The following is a 17,951-nucleotide window of genomic DNA, read 5'->3' as shown; positions in this document are numbered from 1 at the left end:
AACAGTGGAGGGACTTGAAAGAGTCTACCAGCCTACCCAGAATATGTAAATTAAGTAAATGAGGAACAGCCAATCAGCTGGCACCAGGATGCTCAAAGGAATGTCATCGGTGGGTTTCAAGAGCGCCATCTGCCGCATGTGTGCGCAGCCAATAGCGATTGCCAACATTCTGATCCAACAACTTCACATGACTTGGTTTCCAACATGGAAAAGCAGATCAAAGAAATGACTCATCAAATGAAAGTTGTGGCTTTGTCCCTACGATAAAAATGAGTGCTGTCTTGAACAGGTGGCACTTAGTAGACCATTCTGGGCTTTTCAGACTGTTAGATACAGTGCATGGAATATAAACACAACCAGTTAAACTACTGGTAGACTCTAAACTAAACCTTCTTTAATAGTTTGGCTCTTGTCAAACTTGTATTAAAATGCATCATCAACGAGCCATCCATTTCTATTTGATTATTAGCTCTGAAGGATTAATACCCCAAAGAAATTTATGTCCAAAACCATTCCCCTGAGACCTGAAAACGAGTCTGCTGGTGCAAGGACGAACTGACACCATAAACGATACTAAGGGGCTCAAAACAGACGAACTGCTAACAAGGTTAGCATTTAGGATCTTCGCCAACATACTCTGTCGAAAAAGGATTCCTACCTTGCCATGGACAGATCAAAGACGCCCAAAAATTGCTTGAGGGAGGTCTGGTACATGATGTTCACCATGCTCATCTCGGTGATCAAGAAGTAAAGGATGCTGCCTCTTGAGGCGACTACCAAAAACAATGGCCAGATGTCCAAATCTTAATCACCAAGACAACTGATCATTTTACTGATGTTGCAAACCCTCTAACTGGGATTTATGCTTCTCCCTTCCTCATAGAGCAGGATAAACTTACTCCAAAATACCCAAACCTAAGAATTGACAGTACACACAAACTGTATTCCTTAGCTTGTGCTGCGGGCCATGCATGAACAAGCCTGAAGTGAGCTGCAACATTTCTTTTTGCGACTGAACCAAACATCTACACATTTAATCCTTTGTAACGTCAGTATACCATTGCATTATAACATAGCTTAATGTTTTCTAGTGTTGTAGTTAAGTCCACTCAAGTAATTTCACAAGACCAACGATAACCAACAGGGTGAACAGTGAGGAATGCTTTCTTCACAGTCCGTGTTAAAAGATTTTGATTCAAGACTGGATGAGCTGTGATGGGTTTTTGACGGACTTGCAGGGACTTGTGATGGGCTCAACAACAACACGTGCTATCAGCTATCCACTCCAAGTGCAACCAGCTATCCACTCCAGTCCGGCACACTCTCCTGAGGACGGCCAGAGCACACTGGCCGAAACGTCAAGTTTATACTCACCGGTTCTTTTAAGAACCACACCTCATCCAAAAGAGATTGATTCCATGGCGTACCCGCAAACCCATTTCTCACGTGCTATTTCTCAGTGTGTTTGGTTTTGATCAGTAAATTTAAGTATTGTATACCAAGAGAAAGTCTCTCCAGTGAAGTTCAGATTTTGGTTTTGGAGGGCACCAACCTGGTCTAAACTCCTCCCGAGCTTCGTTGATCTTAATCTCAGTGTCGGCGGCTACCAGCAGCTTGTCGGTCACTTCCTCCGAGGTCTCCTTGGTGGTGGCTAAGACAGAGATCAGAGATTCGTCTTCCACCAGAGAACCCTGGATAATGCAATCATTGGCACGTGGAATTTACTGCACATAGGAAATTAATCCACTCGTCAGAAATAGAAGAATTTCCCTTCAGAAACAAAATTTTCCAGAGACCTGTGAACAGGTGTAAAATTTTTAATGATTCCACAAGTTTTAAAAGAATTTGAAAAAGGAAATGAAATCAGTCCAAGAAGCCCTTTCATCTGATCCACAGCCTGAGTTTGTGTTGTTTTCCTGGCCCGTGAGCATTGGCCCTGCACTACCCCACAGTCACTGATAGAGGGAATTCATACAAGGTCCTGAAGACAGTCCCGCCCATTTGCTCAATGTCCCCCGAAAATCTCTGAACTTTATTCCGCCCACACCCTGCTCATTATGTGCTCTATGGTCCAACCACGCTATGCATTGTGTGCGGCAGCACTGCTGACCACTGTTACATATGCATGATATATGCATATTAGCATGCATATTCATGTTCTACTTATTAACCCTTGACTTTCAGCATCCACAGGAGCAACTATTCTGAGCATTCTTTTGTGAGGTCTTGAGTTGGGTTGTATGCAATGCATGTGCATGTATGCAGGGAGAAATGATACATGACGGCCCGATTCTGGACAACCTTTTACCAAGCAGAACTCCAAGAAAATGGATCCTGATAGGCTGACAATTACAGCCAATGTCTAGTTGGCATGTTCATATTCTGAGGTTTTTCTGCAAGGGGAGGGGGTTAGCATTTTAACCCTTAGAGGAGGAAAAGCAGGGTTCCGATTCCATCTCCTAAAGCAATTTCTCATTCTGTCATTGCAACCGGTTTTGTTTATTCAGGGCTGCGAGTGGCAACTTAAAATTATAGCTGAAAACAGCTAGCAAAAAGCTGAAATGTAAGAAGTCCCCGTCCGTTTGTACACAGCAGGTGCACAAAAAAGCTGAAATTCAGGGTCAACATCAAAACAAAAAACTGAAATCAGCTACAAAGCTGAATTTTCACACCCCTGTTACTGCATTGAGCCTTCAGGAGGTTGCACATACTATCTTTATGGGGTGATCTTGTTGTTTTTGAGAGGAGCAGTGCCCTGAGGACAATAATTGGGCATTTACTCCTGTCTGCTGGGCCACAGCGTGCTGTGTGTGGACTCACCTGCGTGCTGGTCAGTCTGAAGAGCAAGTTATCCTCCAGTTCCTTCATCTTCCGTTTGTTGGCCGTCACGTCCTCCATCAGCTTAGTCCGCTCTGCTTCCAACTCCTGTATCAAACACACGAGAGACTCAGCTGTCAAACAGACAGCCCGTTTGTATACACATAGATGGCACGGAAGCTTTGAAGGGTAAACGCTGTCCACAAAAGATTCGGTTTATTATGAGGTGTAAAATAAACTGTCCCTGAAACCTGGGGCCAATTTCATAGAGCTGCTTAAGCACAAAATTTGCTTGAGTGTGAAAAAACCTTGCTTGACAAATCAGGTTACCAGCCAAAGCTCCACGTGATGTATATTGTTTTTGAATGGCACTCACCTGTCTTTTGGTTAGCATGACAATCACATTTTGATTTTGAGCTGGTAACCTTTGTTTTTTAAGCAAAGTTTGTGCGCTTCAGCAAAGTTTGTGTTTAAGAAGCTCTAGGAAATTTGCCCCTGAATACAATGCTAGAAAAGTTTATACCCCTTTGAATGTAAAAAATGACATGTTCTGAATGATCATCTCTAGACAAATGCTGAACAGAAATGGATAAAGGTCTTCAATATTAAATAATCAAGTTCATCTTGGGTGTATTATAAACCTTCCACTTCAATGGTATTTCCTAAGAAATATTTCTATTCTAAAATTGAGGAATTAGAGGTGTTGGGTTAAATTGCACAACTGAAGATCCAGGGTAAAAAGGACGATAAAATGAACCTGTTTTTCTGTCAGTATGACACGGCCCAGGAGCTGGTCTTCAAGTCCTTTCAAGGTGACGGTGAAATCGATGATGGAGGTGCGGGCGGACACCTACAAACAAACAAAGACAACAAAGACCCTTGCTGTGTGAAAAGACAGCACTGACTACGACAACAGATTGGGGAAACTATACACAATGAGTCAAGAGGACATAACAGAAAAGAGAATGGTTATGAACAAAGATTGGACGGCCAGGAAGATCACCGAAATAACAAACAGTATATGGTGTCAAAAAACGAAAAGGTTTTAGCGCAGGAACAGCCAAAGGCTGGAACACGCATAAAAGGCAAAGGGCGGGGGAAGGGGAAAAGAATTTAAAATGTGGGAAAGGAGGTGGAAACCAAAAACCCCGAAAACCAGCCCAGAGGATGAAAATCACCACAGAATTGGATCTTTCGGTGAGTGTACAATTTACAACTGACCTCTGGTGTGTACGTTGGGTTGGCTAGCTTGGTGGTCATGTAGAGAGTGAATCCCTTCATTACATCCACTTCCTTGTCTCCTACTTTCACCTGCAAGAAGGTCAAGGTAGCGAGAAAACCCTCAAAGAAATGTTCCCTTTGCAATAAAAAGGGATTTTTTATTTCACCGCAGGTGTTCAAGATTTTCAAGACACACTATGAGGATTAACTTTGTCCACTTTCATGTTACACTATAGTCGTTGTCAAATTGAGCCATTCATTCAGGATTTAAGTGAAGCTACAATGAATTTTTCTTAGACACAATTTTTTTGCAACTTTGTACTCTTCTTGTATGAAAATTATTTTACGCCTTTGGTTTTTTGGTTAGATGCATTGAAAAGTGCACTTTTTAAACACTTAAAATTATCCATGCTTTCCTGGACAACTAAGGGCGCTGTTGCTGTTTTGTGTTGCTGTCATCCTGGAGAATACACATTTCAGTGCATAGGTTTTTCTGTTAAAATTGGGATCCTGAATTTACTTACTGAAAATATCTCTGAGAAAGGGATCTTGGCTTATTGCTATGCACACAAGCAAGTATTAATCAGCAAAGAGGAGAAAAAATGGTCATGCAAGATCTCCAAAAATGCAGGACTCTTTTGTGTACAAACAGTGTAACATTCAGGCATTCTTCCTGGGATGACATCACAGTTTTGCACATGAATATGGAAATATCATTAGCATAAAAACTTCAAGGGCAGTAAAATACCCTTTGAAATAGCGAAACAAAAGTTGGAAATAAGGTGAACTGAGACACAAAAGGGCATTCTGAAGGCCTGTGTTAACACAAATCGATTGCAGCTTCCTTTAATTAAGGGAAAAGGGGGGAAACGGATGCAATATTTTATTGATATTTAATCACACCCTCCCAGGTCTCCTTCCCACCGGAACACAAGCTTATTTTTTCTTCACCTTGTAGGTGGAACCCGATTTGATGAAGTTCTTCTCCAGCACATTGTCCAAGGCCGGGTCTAGCTCCTCGCCGATGTCCTCCAGGAGCAGCGGCCGACCCAGGGACAGACCGTCTTCAAGATGAGTCCGGAAGTACTTGTGGTTGAGTGAGGTCACCTGAAATGAGATAAAAAGAAGATTGTCAACCAAAATAATTGCAACACTTGAATTGTCCTGATTCCAAGTTCTATTAGTTTCAGCGGTTTGCATCCTACGATAGGAAGGCAAGCCGCTTGAAGGTATGACCACAGTTGAAGGGTTTGAATACCAAAACATCAATTGAATTAACAAACAATACACAGGCAGACATATGGTAAAGCACCTCTATATCTCTGGTAAAATACTACAGAGCTTGTCCGTAGGGGCATCTGCTGTTCCAGCATTCTTGAGGGAATGCAAATCCTATGGACTCACTGACACATGAGAGCGGTGGCAGATTTACATGCCACAATAATAATTTGATCTCCTCTTGGACTGTTTGCAATGAGAGTGGACAAACCGCATGTTAGGGTGATAAATCATTATATTTAGAAGTCTGAGCGATTTTCCAAAAATACTGCACTGAGAAAGCTCATTCCAGGTCATCAGTGGTTTTGTTAGGTGTGACATCATAGACTGACTGGTATGATGGGGCCCTTCCTTGTACCTCCTGCCTTTGTTTTTTTCCTGTACATAGTTTGCACAACTGTTGCGTATTGATGGCATCCAACGCTGCCGAGACAATAGGGGAGCGTTTCATAATTGTTGAAGGCGGTATTTATTGCGGTACCGCTGTTTTTTTAGCGGCACCGCACTAGTTACCCGAAAGGGCTTAATGCTGGTACCGCAAAAATACAGCGGTACCGCAGTAAATACCGCCTTCTGTAATTATGAAACGTTCCCTAACAGACTTCTGAAAAGATGAAAATTTTGTGGGGAGTTGGCCATGATGTACCTGTAATCCGTTCTCCTTCTCTCTATTCTTAATCCAGGCCTTGCCTTGTCCCTGCGGGTCAATCAGCAGCGGGTAGCGTGTGGCTTTGGTCACGATGATGCCGTTCTGCACCGACAGGTCGTCATTAGGCAGACCCTGTAGATTCCACTCTCCTATCTGTTGGCAAGAAATACAAGGAACTGGTTAGCGGCAGTGCACCTGGTGAAGAGTGTTTACAGCTTCTGCTTCCAATGGAAATGGACTTCAAATGACATCAAGAGAGGGTTGAGTGCCATGTAGCAACAATGCTCGGTGGTTGGCGCACTTATGCAGAGGGTCAGATTAGACGCAGGGAGATACTCTGTACCTGTCTCATGCGAAAAGTGTCATCCCCTTTTGTTCTGACAAACGTGTTTAATGCCTGAATTGGCTAATGTTTGATGTTTACTTTACCCTTGCGTACAATGCTGAAATTTAATACCGGATTGATTTTAATGTTGCAAGGGGCAACAGCTTTAAAGTGTAGGTCTTGTCTCTTTGTCAACACTAAAGGGCAATATTCAACACTCAGGCTGTAAGGCAGCCAAGCATTAAAGCTCAGAACCAAGCCTGCACACATGTTTTGAAATGTAATAGAGTTGGAATGTATTTACAGACACACAACCTGCCACAAGTGTGCTACAAAAACTGCTCACGTGTAGGTAGGATTTGTCTGCAACCGAGCAAAGGAGGGGAAGGACTTACAGTTCCAGTAACAAACGATCAAGTAGGTCCAAAGTTCACAGAACTGCCGAGCCAAAATACGACTTAGCAAATTTGCGTAGAGCAAAAAATCACAGCTGAGAATCCAGCTCAAGAAATGCACTTTGTAGGACATTTTGTTTGACTTTGGATAGCAACCTTTTTCAGTCCTGCAAATACTTTTCCGTGATAAGAGAATTTCTGTGATAGATGACAGAGAGGAAGAAGAACTCTTGAGGCATAATTTAATAGACTGGGGCACTCACTGTGGCGTTGTCCACCAGCATGCTGGTGATGTTGAGGTTCTGGGTGAAGGGGATCTTTCTGGAGGTCAGCTGGTTCATCCAGTCCTCGTTCATGTTGAGGCGGAAGACCTGGTTGAAGGGACCGGAGTAGGACAGGAAGCCCGTGGCCAGCAGAACATCACCGACGAGCCTGGAAACAACAAAACAAAATCAGTGCCGCTGCTTTGGCAGGGGTTGACTCCACTGTATGTCAAAACGTGTTGCAAAGACCCACCAACTGGCTTAGTTTGTAGGCAAAAGGCTTGAAACAAATGAAGATCAGGTCGTACGAGAGTGCTACATGTAGTTTCACTCCTCACATATAAAAAATGAAGGAGGGTACAGCGATAAGTAGCAGTTTGCCTAGTGCTTCTAAGGGTGGGCCAACGCAATTTTTGAACAAGACAATATCTGCAGCTGAGCCAATCCTGAGTGATTAACGACAATGAATGAACAAAAACATTACAGGTACACTCAGCAGAAACTGAGTTCACTTTAAATCAAACTCCACTTTAGCTGGATTCATGCTTTGAGCTGTAGTCCGCACCCCCTAATCCTGAAAGTTGATCTCTACGCATTTCAAACTTTGTTCTGCCGAAAGTTAGCCACGGCAGGAGCACACTGCTTAACGGTAGGCATCAGCCTCCTGACCTGTTGATCTGAGCTTTGAATTCTTTGCTCTGCTCGGTCCATCGGACCTTCTCTCCTCCCAGTCCGTTGATCAAGGCAGACGCTGCCAGCATCTTCTTCTTGCAACTCTCAGCATCATCCAGCAGGTCCTGAATTTCAAAGAAAACAGAGCTGGGTCAGGCTTACGTACAAACATTTCACGCCCTTTGTGGAATATTGCACATTCATGAAATGATTGGAGATTTTCGTTCATTACTCAAATAAAGAAAAGTTTTGTTCACAAACCAAATATTTCACATCTTTAGAGTGCAGCATGGTGGAGGTTGAGCAACTTGGGTACAGCAATGGCGGGGAATGGGAGGAGTTCTGAGGTACTGTCCCCATGAAGGTCACCCAAACAAAGATTTTCATCCTAACTGCTCATTTCATTGATGCTATGCTACATCTAGTTAGCCTTTAAGCCAAGAGCTTTTTCAATACTAAAATAATATTGCAAATGTTGTTTGCTCAATACTTTCTGAGAGCCAAGAAACTACTGTTGAGTTTCAAAGCTTTCTGTGCCAACAATCAGTTCAGCTTTTTGCTGACAAGTCTTGACCACCTGACCATCAAACTTGCCAGGTTCCGTTAGATGAATCACACAGTTTTAACCGCTGGCAAGTGGGGAAAATATGCCAAGTCCAGTGGTATTCGCCTTGTGCATGGAACGGTAGATGGCATGCATTTAGCACAGGAAAGAAACTGGTTTCATTTTCATTTGCTGCAGGGCACACAGAGTGAGCACGACCAATTCTCTTTTGAAATCTACAGTCTTTGGGTGACATCCACCGTGCTCCAGGCTGCAAATTGTCTCATGGTCTATCCTGTCAATGCTGGCGGGGCCAGGGAGGGGAGTTACTTCTTGTCAAAGAGGGACTGGCTGCCCACCTGTTTTTCTTTCATGGCGGCATCAAACTTGGCCTGCACCTCGTCAAGCTCTCGTTGCTTCTCGTCCAGCACGGCCTGGGCCTTGGCCAGCTCGCTATTGGCCACATTCAGACGGGCTTCTTGCACGGCCAAATTGGCCTACAAACACAAACCCCATCGTTTTTGTAAGATGTGCAATCCACAATGACAATGGCTACGTAGGTCAGCAATGTACTTCAAATTGTTAGTGTGCAAAAGGCATCAAGCAACAAGTACAGTGATGGTGAATAGAAAATCCGTATCGGGTAAATTGCAATTAAACATCAAGCTGAAAATGTAGCACAACGGAAAAAGACAGACAATCAAGAATTCTACCAAACGCATGACAGTATGGTGTATTGTCATTGCTCTGTACGTTAATCAGTGCCATGAAGAAGATATCTTGGGGTTGAAATCAGTGGTAGAATTGAGTCCATCCTTTCACAAGACATATAATGCACAATATGTGGCAAAGAGGGACCCCTTTGGAATCTTTGGAATTCCTTTCAGATTTTCAGGGGGAACACAATGGGAACAATAGCCTTAGGGAAGACAGCTTAGGAGTCATCTCAAATCTCGTCTGGGATAAGTTGAAGATAAACTGTGGAAGATTGTGTGGTGGAATGTTGAAGGCTACTGAATAACTTCCCCACAACCTCCCCGAAATAAAGCTATCAGTATTTGTATACACAGTCTCTGACCCCCACTCTGTGGTTTTGGTCAGGCAGGCCACTCAAGGACTTATGGCTTTGATGACAGACAAGTCACAGGCAGAGGACTGCACTCCTTACTTAGAGCTTTTTGAAACTTCTCTAATAACTGTATCATTTGGAATAAATATACATCAACCCTTTCATAAAATATAAAGCTGCTTCAGGCAATGTAACTGCACAAAAGACATTAACAAGAAGAGATCGGGTACAGGCCCTGTATTTCAATAAATCTTTCTGTAATCTTTTTTTTTCTTAGCAAAAAAATTGTGGTGTAAAATACGGAAAGTTAAACCATATTGCCGATTTGCATTTTATTATCTCCCGATGTGAAATACTGAAAATCTGTTATTACAATCATGATTGGTCAATTATGGGACAATTATTGCAACAGCATCATACCTTGAGCGGCAACACTTCCTTGTTGATGCTGTAGAAGACCGCCATGGCCACGGTCCACGACAGAAGACCAGCCACGTCACCGCAGACCTTCTTGGCCGAGGCTAGGGTGTAGTCCTCCATCTCCAGGTAAGGGGCCAGCAGCTCCACTGTCTCCTCGGTGATGGTGTCCTTGGGGAAAGTCTGGAGGTAGGTCAGAAACCCACCTCCGCTCATCACCTAGGAGTATTGCAAAGGGAGAGCGTATCGTTTTCAGGTTTCAGGTTCAGTTTATTTTTCACTGGTTAGAATGTTGGAGCAATTTGGACATCGGTTACTGACAAGACACCCCTGTTTTGTCAATGGTAAATAGATTTTGTTACTAAAAAAATGACATCTGTCGCCTCATCAAGTCTTGGTGACCCCTTTCTTACAATTTGGATGAATCTGGAAGGAAACACAACTTCTATATTTACCCCAATTCCCACACGCAAACACAAAAATGTCACGATGCACTCCATGCATGAGCACATGATGCATGCTTATGACATTGCTTTTGACTCAGTTGGTTCTGGAATGTTTCAGGGCATTCTAAAATTATTCAGCACGAGTCAAGCGTGTCCAATAAATAAAGTGAATTCGGGGAGCGTGATTTGAAATGGTCAAGGTCCTGGTCCAGAAAAATAAAGCCCATTCAGTTTACCCCCACAATATGCTGCACTGAAGGACTCCCTGGATCACTGATAAAAACTAGCTCCCCTTCGATACCTTGAGGGACTCGCCCCAGGACGGTTTGGGCGACGGCCTCTCCGGATCCAAGGTCAGGCCATCCAGCCGCTTCTGGAAGAGCAGCAGCACGCAGTCCATGATGCGCATGATGAGGTGCGGGGGCTTGGCCAGCTTGCGGACGGTGGAGATGTGGGCCGGCTTGATGGTGTTGAGGGCGGCCTCCGCCTCCTCCAGGGCTGGCTTGGCCGCAGCCAGCTTGGTCTCGGCCACAGCCTTGTCAGCTTCGATCTCGTCCACGATGTGCTGGGCTTTGTCCTTGACCTTCTGCACGCTGCTCTTGACCTTCTCGGCGGCCTGGGCGGACACCGTCACCTCGGCCAACACCTACAAGATATATTGTTGCACAGCGGTAATCAGCATTTGAAGAGTAAGGTGCGTTCAGTCAACATGTTGTTCTGGAACTTAGGTCGTGTCCAATTGCCTCAGTAAAAGCTGTAAATTGCAGGTGCATCTATGTGAGATGCATGAAGCCACTAGTCCAATGGTGCTATTTTCAGATCAGCCTTTCATCACATTTAGTTTAATGTTATCTACCTTGAAGGATGCAATGCTAAGATCACTCTCTAGGCTATTACCAGTTGATTGATCTAGTTTAGGTAGCTCTTCCACTCAGCGGCGTAGTGAGCGGGGGGGGGGTGTTGCACCCCCCAAGAATTCTTTTCAGTCGGCAAATAAAGGGTCAGTCGGCAAATGAAACTGAAATTGACGTCATCAATTATTGACGTACATCGACCAGTCGGCAAATTGACCCTGGCACACCCCCCTCAAAGAAAATGCCTTCGCTACGCCGCTGCTTCCACTGGATTACTGACTGACTTAACCCTTTGCTGTCAACAACAATATAATTTAATGTGTGTATGTAATTCAATGGTACATGGCAGAATGAAGCCTAAAAAAGTCTTTAAGACTGCTAAGCAAGATTGCCTGCCATTTGCCAAGCAGAACACACATCTGCTAAGCAAGAATTTCTATCATGCAACATATACGTATGCTAATTAAGCAAGATTGCCTGATGTCACAAGAGGGCGTATTTTTGTGTAAATGATTATTCATTAACATCAGGATCTGCCTGCATAGCACAGTCAGGCGAATATGTTTAATAATTGGATTGAGTTTTGGGGTGTGGTGCTCCCAATAAGGTTGTAGCAGGAAAGTTTTGAAAAAAATGTGGGCTTTCATTTTACATAACACATGAAGGGCTTTATGGGCAGTTCCAGTGGGGGACTGAATCAGAAAATTTCTGGTCAATTCATGCCAGAAATTAAGGGAGCTCAGATCGGTGGTGCTATTGATAGCACAAAAAAGTATTTGGAGAGTGTTAGCCCAAGTGGGTCTTGGTGGGGAAAGATTTTCCCCTGAACATTGGCGATAGCCGAAAGAATTCTGATCAGTGATAGCTGTTACGAAAGTTTAATTTAATAACCTAGTTGATCAGCCAGGACTTGCTTCCAGTCATATTCAGCCAAGGGAGTCAGGCTTTTAAGACAGTTCTTGTCTTGAAAACTGGCTCCTTTTAGTGGAGTTACAGTTTACTTTGATCAGCAACCTACTGAACTGAACTGAGATTGCATCGTCCACCGTCAGAGAGACGCCCAGTTGACTGAGTAAAAACCTCCACAAGGGAAACGCCCAAGAGAGTTTGTCCAAGGCGCAATCAGTGACACTGGCAGTAGCATTTGTAATGTGATCTATCTTTATTGTGGCCACATACAGGTCAAAAAGGTTGGAACTGTAGGTGATCACCTTATAACTTTGAAGACAGAAGTATCGGTGTATGGTTCGGTCGTCGTGTATATATTGTGAATAAATGTTTTTCTGGGAAAATTGAAATATGTTCAAAGATTTCATCAGTGAGGTGTTCCAGAAACACCAAACCTAAATTGTTAGAACCCGGCTTGTGACACCTGGCAAGCAACACGTACATGCTAAGCACGATTTCCTACAAAGTAGCACACATATCCGCTTAGCGAGATTTCCCACCAAACAGCACATACACCTGCTCAGCAAGATTTCCTCCCAAGCAGCCCTAGCAATTCACTGAGTTCCGTTGTTTTTAATGGCCTTACCTTGTCAGCCTTGACAGAGGCCACAGCCAGGTCCTTCTCCTTGACCACTAGGTCTTTGGACAGCTGGGAGACCGACTCACTGGCCTCAATCAGCTTGTCCAGGCCGGTGTTCATCCGGCGTGCCAGCTCCGAGATCAGGTCATACTTCTCCTGGTAGATGGTCTTGTAGCCGTCAATGAAGGACAGATAGGACTTGGGGGTCACATGGGTTTGACGGCGGTACCTATCAAGTGCAATACGGAGGTAAAGGCAATGAGGTTCAAACTATTTTGACAGAATCTCTGGGTCCAGTAGCCAAAAATGGCACTTCACATGGCAACGTCCCATGTCTGAAAAACATCTGAAACCGTCGATTCCGAACCATTCCATTTTGATAAAATTTGGGTATTGTTGGCAAACTTTAATTGCAAACACCTGGCGTTTTCACTTCAGATTTCTGACAAGCAATGCAAATTGCCTGCATTTTTCTTATTGAAAGCCATTTCTGTACAACTCTGAAAACACTTGACACACACTGCAATCTAAAATCAGATGGTCATCCTTATCTTCCCTAGGACCCAGTCCCTTTGATGTCAGCCAAGTGTGCATGGGAAAGATTCCAGAGCAAACACTACAAGAACGGAAATTGAAAAAACAGGGGGTTTAAACCTCTGGAAATAGTCGGTGCAAGTTTCGGCCACTCCATCGTGGAACTCTCCCATGGTGTGCACAAGCTGTTGCTTGGTCTCGGGGGGACATATAATCTCAAACTTGGACAGGAAGTGGTTGGACACGGCCACCAGGGCGTCCTTGGGCCAGCGGGTGAACCAGTCCATGGTGCAGCCCGATATCAAGCCCGGGAACTTCAAGGAACGGTTGCGAAACTTCTCTCCGACCTGAACATGATAAAACAAAGCAACGCATTCACTTGAGATATCGGTTGAGGACTCGGACTCAAACTGGACAAACTCAGGTTTAGATTCAGTAGACTTGACTTCGACATTGATACAGGTGGAGTGCATTTCAAGTAAATGTTCTCTGATTTTATCTGTTCAAATACATATGGAAGCATCCAAATCGAACCCAGTGTCATTTGTCTTCAGAGCTCGACTATAACAAGCTAAAAAGGGCTTTTTTCTGTTCATGCCAAGATGCGAATTCTGAATGTAGATTGCATCATTCGGAGAAAACAGAAAACGAGGGGAACCCTCGCCCTGTGTTCATAGTGGATAAACCATTGCTGACATTCGATTTGGATGCTTCCATATTTATTTGAACAGATAAAATCAGGGAAAACATGTTTTCCTTAGACGTGCTCTTTAAGCTGGGAGTGGAAATTCTTTTTACATTTTTTTTGTTCCCAGGGTATTCATTTCTATTCCAAAAATGTGAAAATGATTTCTCACAGTGGGGGAACATTTTCCAGCTATGAAGTCCTACCTAAAGACTGTTATACAGCCGAGCGAACTTACAGGAGAGAAGCAGAGGACAACATGGAGATTGTTGCGAGCTCTGGAGATGAAGTACTCGTAGAGATTGTCGTTGGTTGGGGGTCTGCGGGGAAACTCCTTCTTCATGACCGATATCAACTCTTGGGTGATCTCGTCTAGCTCGTCGCGAGCAAAGAGATTAGACACCTACGAAAGGACACAGAGGCCTTTATACCTGACACTGAGGCATGGCATAGATAAATCCACCAATGTATCACTGAGCATTAATGATGGTCTCCTTTAATGGCAGAAAGCACCGTGCTTGATTTAACCAACTGTTTCAGAAAAGTGGCTGCACACGAATCAAAAGTCTTATTTGCCCATTGCTTATGGAGCCCATTGCAAACGGCCAGTGATAGCGTTACTGTGGTCACTAGAGATGTCTATTGCATGACTAATGATCAACTGTTTAGAAAGATACTTGTGAAACTGAGTAGATGAGGAACTCAGTAATATGTTTTTCAAAATCACTCTTGATCAGCTCTCACAGTGATGATGTTACCAAATATCCATTGTTAGTCAACTCCTTAGTGTAATTCTCTTAACTTGAGTTTGGTATGATCGGATTTACCAGAACAGTGATTTATCGCATTTCTCTAGAGCTCACTTGGGACTTAGGAGATTCGCCAGAAAGATGATCAAGGCTAGTCACTGACATACCTCTCCCGACGACAGTACATTATTGAGATACTCCAAGAAAGCTTCATCTTTGATCTCGTTGTCGGTGAAGATGAACGTGATCCCCTGGCCTTGGCTGCCTGCCACGCGATACAGGTACTTCAAATCGTCCATCAGGTTACCGGCATTGTAAGACCTGCAACCAAAGAAGCAGGTAGTTACAGCAATCGTTTAATGTCCTTTGGACACAGAAAGTATGTTATGGCCAGGCTTTTTCACAGTGGTTGCAGGGTCTGTTCCCAATATGGGCGATTCACAAATAGTGAGCCTCCAAGAGTTTGCAACGTGTTGGCCAATCAAGACGCGCGGAATCTGTCCACCCAACGCACGTTTGAAAACAAGCACTATTGTGGATCTCCTATATTACAACAGAGCCAAACTTTTGTGGACTTGCTAAGCTAGGAAATTAGCCAGGCAAGGGAAAATAGTCATTTAGCAAAAAAAGAGGATACCAATCAAATGACAAACATCATGTAACATATACTGCTCGGGACGGATACAAGCTGTTGTGTTTTGCTTTAGCACGTCAATTAGTCAAGCAGTATTTTCTATATTGCAGCTTCATGCATTTGTTCTCGAGAAGTATTTGTGAAGGAACACCTCCAAAGATCTCCGTTCCATCGACCTCATGCCACACGTTTAAACATGCAAGGACTTCCTGAGTTGTGGTCACGGTACGGACGATGTTTGAACAAGTTCTGGCCAGTTCTGCATGTATAACAGGGGGCATCTATACTTGTCCCCATGCCTCAGGGATTGTCAGAGATCTCTCTCATAGGACGCCATCTTCGTAGAAATATCAAAACTTTGTTATTCAATGCCAACAATTGCGTATGTGCGCAGTTTGTGCAAATGTTCTATACAGGCGTGCGTGATGACCCACATATATTCAAATACGGCACAGCCGCTGCATGTCACAATAATTTGAAGTCTCAGCCAACTTCCTCTACCAGTGCCTCTTGTTCTGATAACTGTTTATAAAGGAGAACTGTTTCTTCGTATTGTATTATCTATCATCTGTGCAGCGATGGTATTTAACTGACTGTTCTTGAAAAGAGATTTCTATCCTCAGGTGCTCCCAGCCAAGTATTTGCCGGGTAACTCGCCCCCAAGTAAATGGAAGAGTCGACCATTTTGAACCTCTCCGGGTACATGTAAATGTGCATGCCTATCACGATGACCACGCTGAACAGAGCTCTTACTTCTACCCTAAAGCAGGGACCTGTGGTGAGTGCCGATATTCCATTTGTCCAATAATGGTACCCCAAGCTTCCGTGTCCGATAAACCCACTGACTGTGCACACGCACGCAGAGGCTCAAAGTGCTAGTCCATCATATCCACGGAGGATGAGTGCATTGTGTGCGCCCTCGAGCAGCCGTGGACCACGGCCAAGTGTTGAAGCAAAATATCACTCGGTGCCATTGTCTCGGTGTTTCCAAAATGTGATGACGATGTTGGAAGAAGGTTGCACAAATAATGAGCAACCGGCCACCCAGGGTCAGTATTAATAAGGTCCAAATTTATGAAGGGTCGTCGCTGTAGTGTCTTGTCATGTTGAAAGTCGGTTGTTTCGGCTGAAAACAATGCCAGCCCAGTACCAGTTCATAATGGAACAATACTATTAGCGAGTGGTTAACCACATGGACATGAAAGACAATTTGCTTGTGGTTCAACAATTTACACACAACAAAGTTTAACAGATAATGACATGTGATTTTGGTATGTTTTAGAAAATATCAAGCTTTTTTTCGACAAAATCAACCAGCCTCCACAAAAAGAATCTGACTTCATCAAACGTAACAATCACACATTTCCATTAACAATTCAATTGTGAAATTTTGAAGAAAGCGTGCTTACCATTGTTAGGAAAACAGGAATCAGTAACTTCAACTGCGTGATTATGCTGTGATCAAAATGTTAGATTTGATAACAAAAGTTAGAAAAAAAGGTTATTTTAACATTAAAAAAAACAATACAATTCATTTTCGGAATGTAACAAGGAAACAAATTTCAGAAACAAACAGCCTTACACGTATGTACCGATGACATCACACTTTGTTCACATGCATACCTTTCCTAGGAAGCTTTAAAATTGTTTTCACGTGAAGACAGGGTGTGACATTATGAGTACACGGGCCTGTCAGGGTCATAAGTGTGACACCATTACAGTTTAAACCATGCTCATTCAAGATGTTCCAGGAACCACTGGTCCTGAACTTAAACACCTAACTTGAGCTTGTAGTCAGTGGTAGGTGCACATGTGCATGCATGATGAAGTCACATATGAACCAGATTAACCCTAACAGTTCCAAATCCTCCAATGTCAATATGATTTTACGTACACCCAGGGGGTTAAGGGTTAAGGAACTGACATATTTGAACAAGAGAAATACAAGCAGATGAGACAACTCTGCATGAAAATTGCCAACAGGAAACCATCAACATCACCTTGCATGAATTTCCAATTTCACTTTGAAAGACAAGAAAAAGTCAAGTCCTAACCCCAGAGATTTTAGGCTGGAATAACTTCAAAGGAAATATTTTGTAAGCTATACGCAGAACACTGTGTAACACTGGCATGCGAGCATTCTGGGAGAAAACAAACAACACTAAAATAATGACCCATTTCTTTGTGAAAACAGCTCATTAAATCCAAACGCTCTGAAAACATCAGTCGAGAAACAATCAGAACCAGTAAATATGCACTTGGCTTTGAATGGCTCCTCTTTTCAACTCAAAGGGAGACAAATAAACCAGAAACCATGACAAGAATAAAAACAACTTACGCAAAAAAAGAACTACGATGGGTTCAAGGGCGAGTATGCTTATATGACATACCTGGTGAGTGTAATCTGGAAGATTTTGTACCCGGCAATGAACGAGGCCAGTCTGGTGAGGCTCTGCTTGCCAGAACCACCCACACCAACCAGCAATAAGTTGCCCACTGGGGTACGAATCACACGGGATATCTGCAAATAACAAACAAACAGAAAGATACTGAGGAACTGTGCTGTAGTCAGGTGAACCACAAAAGTACTTCACAAAGTATCTATCACTAGTTATCTTAAGTACTTGTACAAGTGTCGTCACCACTAATTGTCGGTAAGCATCATAAAGAGAACATCTTTGTTAAAGTTCCTTACAAATAGCTTGTGGCTCGCATTAAGACTGGTGAATTGGTGATGCACTTGAAGAGGTTTTCAGCGGTAGCCATCTCTCAGGTTAAAACTGTTCTTATGGATCTATAATTATGCACAAATGTACACTCAGGTGTATCCCTATGGAACAAAAGCACTGACCTGAAAGAAAGCTGCCATGC

The 17,951-nt window shown here is 43.4% G+C and overlaps 1 protein-coding gene across 7 annotated transcripts in view; it reads right to left on the bottom strand.

The window, feature by feature from the left end:
- The window catches only part of dnah8 (dynein axonemal heavy chain 8), a 133,200-nt gene that overhangs the window by 16,451 nt on the left and 98,798 nt on the right, over positions 1-17,951 (bottom strand). For all 7 annotated transcript variants that reach the window (XM_087142386.1, XM_087142390.1, XM_087142388.1 and 4 more), the window contains 17 exons: positions 17,471-17,601; positions 14,614-14,767; positions 13,936-14,100; positions 13,133-13,359; positions 12,485-12,707; positions 10,398-10,742; positions 9,654-9,869; positions 8,524-8,661; positions 7,618-7,745; positions 6,949-7,117; positions 5,963-6,118; positions 4,990-5,145; positions 4,039-4,128; positions 3,575-3,667; positions 2,821-2,925; positions 1,553-1,691; positions 659-773 (listed from right to left, as the gene is read on the bottom strand). In XM_087142386.1, the coding sequence (XP_086998512.1) occupies positions 659-773; positions 1,553-1,691; positions 2,821-2,925; positions 3,575-3,667; positions 4,039-4,128; positions 4,990-5,145; positions 5,963-6,118; positions 6,949-7,117; positions 7,618-7,745; positions 8,524-8,661; positions 9,654-9,869; positions 10,398-10,742; positions 12,485-12,707; positions 13,133-13,359; positions 13,936-14,100; positions 14,614-14,767; positions 17,471-17,601 (2,750 nt within the window). The remainder of the gene's footprint in view (positions 1-658; positions 774-1,552; positions 1,692-2,820; positions 2,926-3,574; positions 3,668-4,038; positions 4,129-4,989; positions 5,146-5,962; positions 6,119-6,948; positions 7,118-7,617; positions 7,746-8,523; positions 8,662-9,653; positions 9,870-10,397; positions 10,743-12,484; positions 12,708-13,132; positions 13,360-13,935; positions 14,101-14,613; positions 14,768-17,470; positions 17,602-17,951) is intronic.

Source organism: Acanthaster planci, linkage group LG10 (assembly GCF_054643075.1).
Source record: "Acanthaster planci isolate LZ-2023a linkage group LG10, COTS_SCS, whole genome shotgun sequence".
NCBI lineage: Eukaryota > Metazoa > Echinodermata > Asteroidea > Valvatida > Acanthasteridae > Acanthaster > Acanthaster planci.
This window is presented reverse-complemented; position numbering and strand designations above follow the sequence as displayed.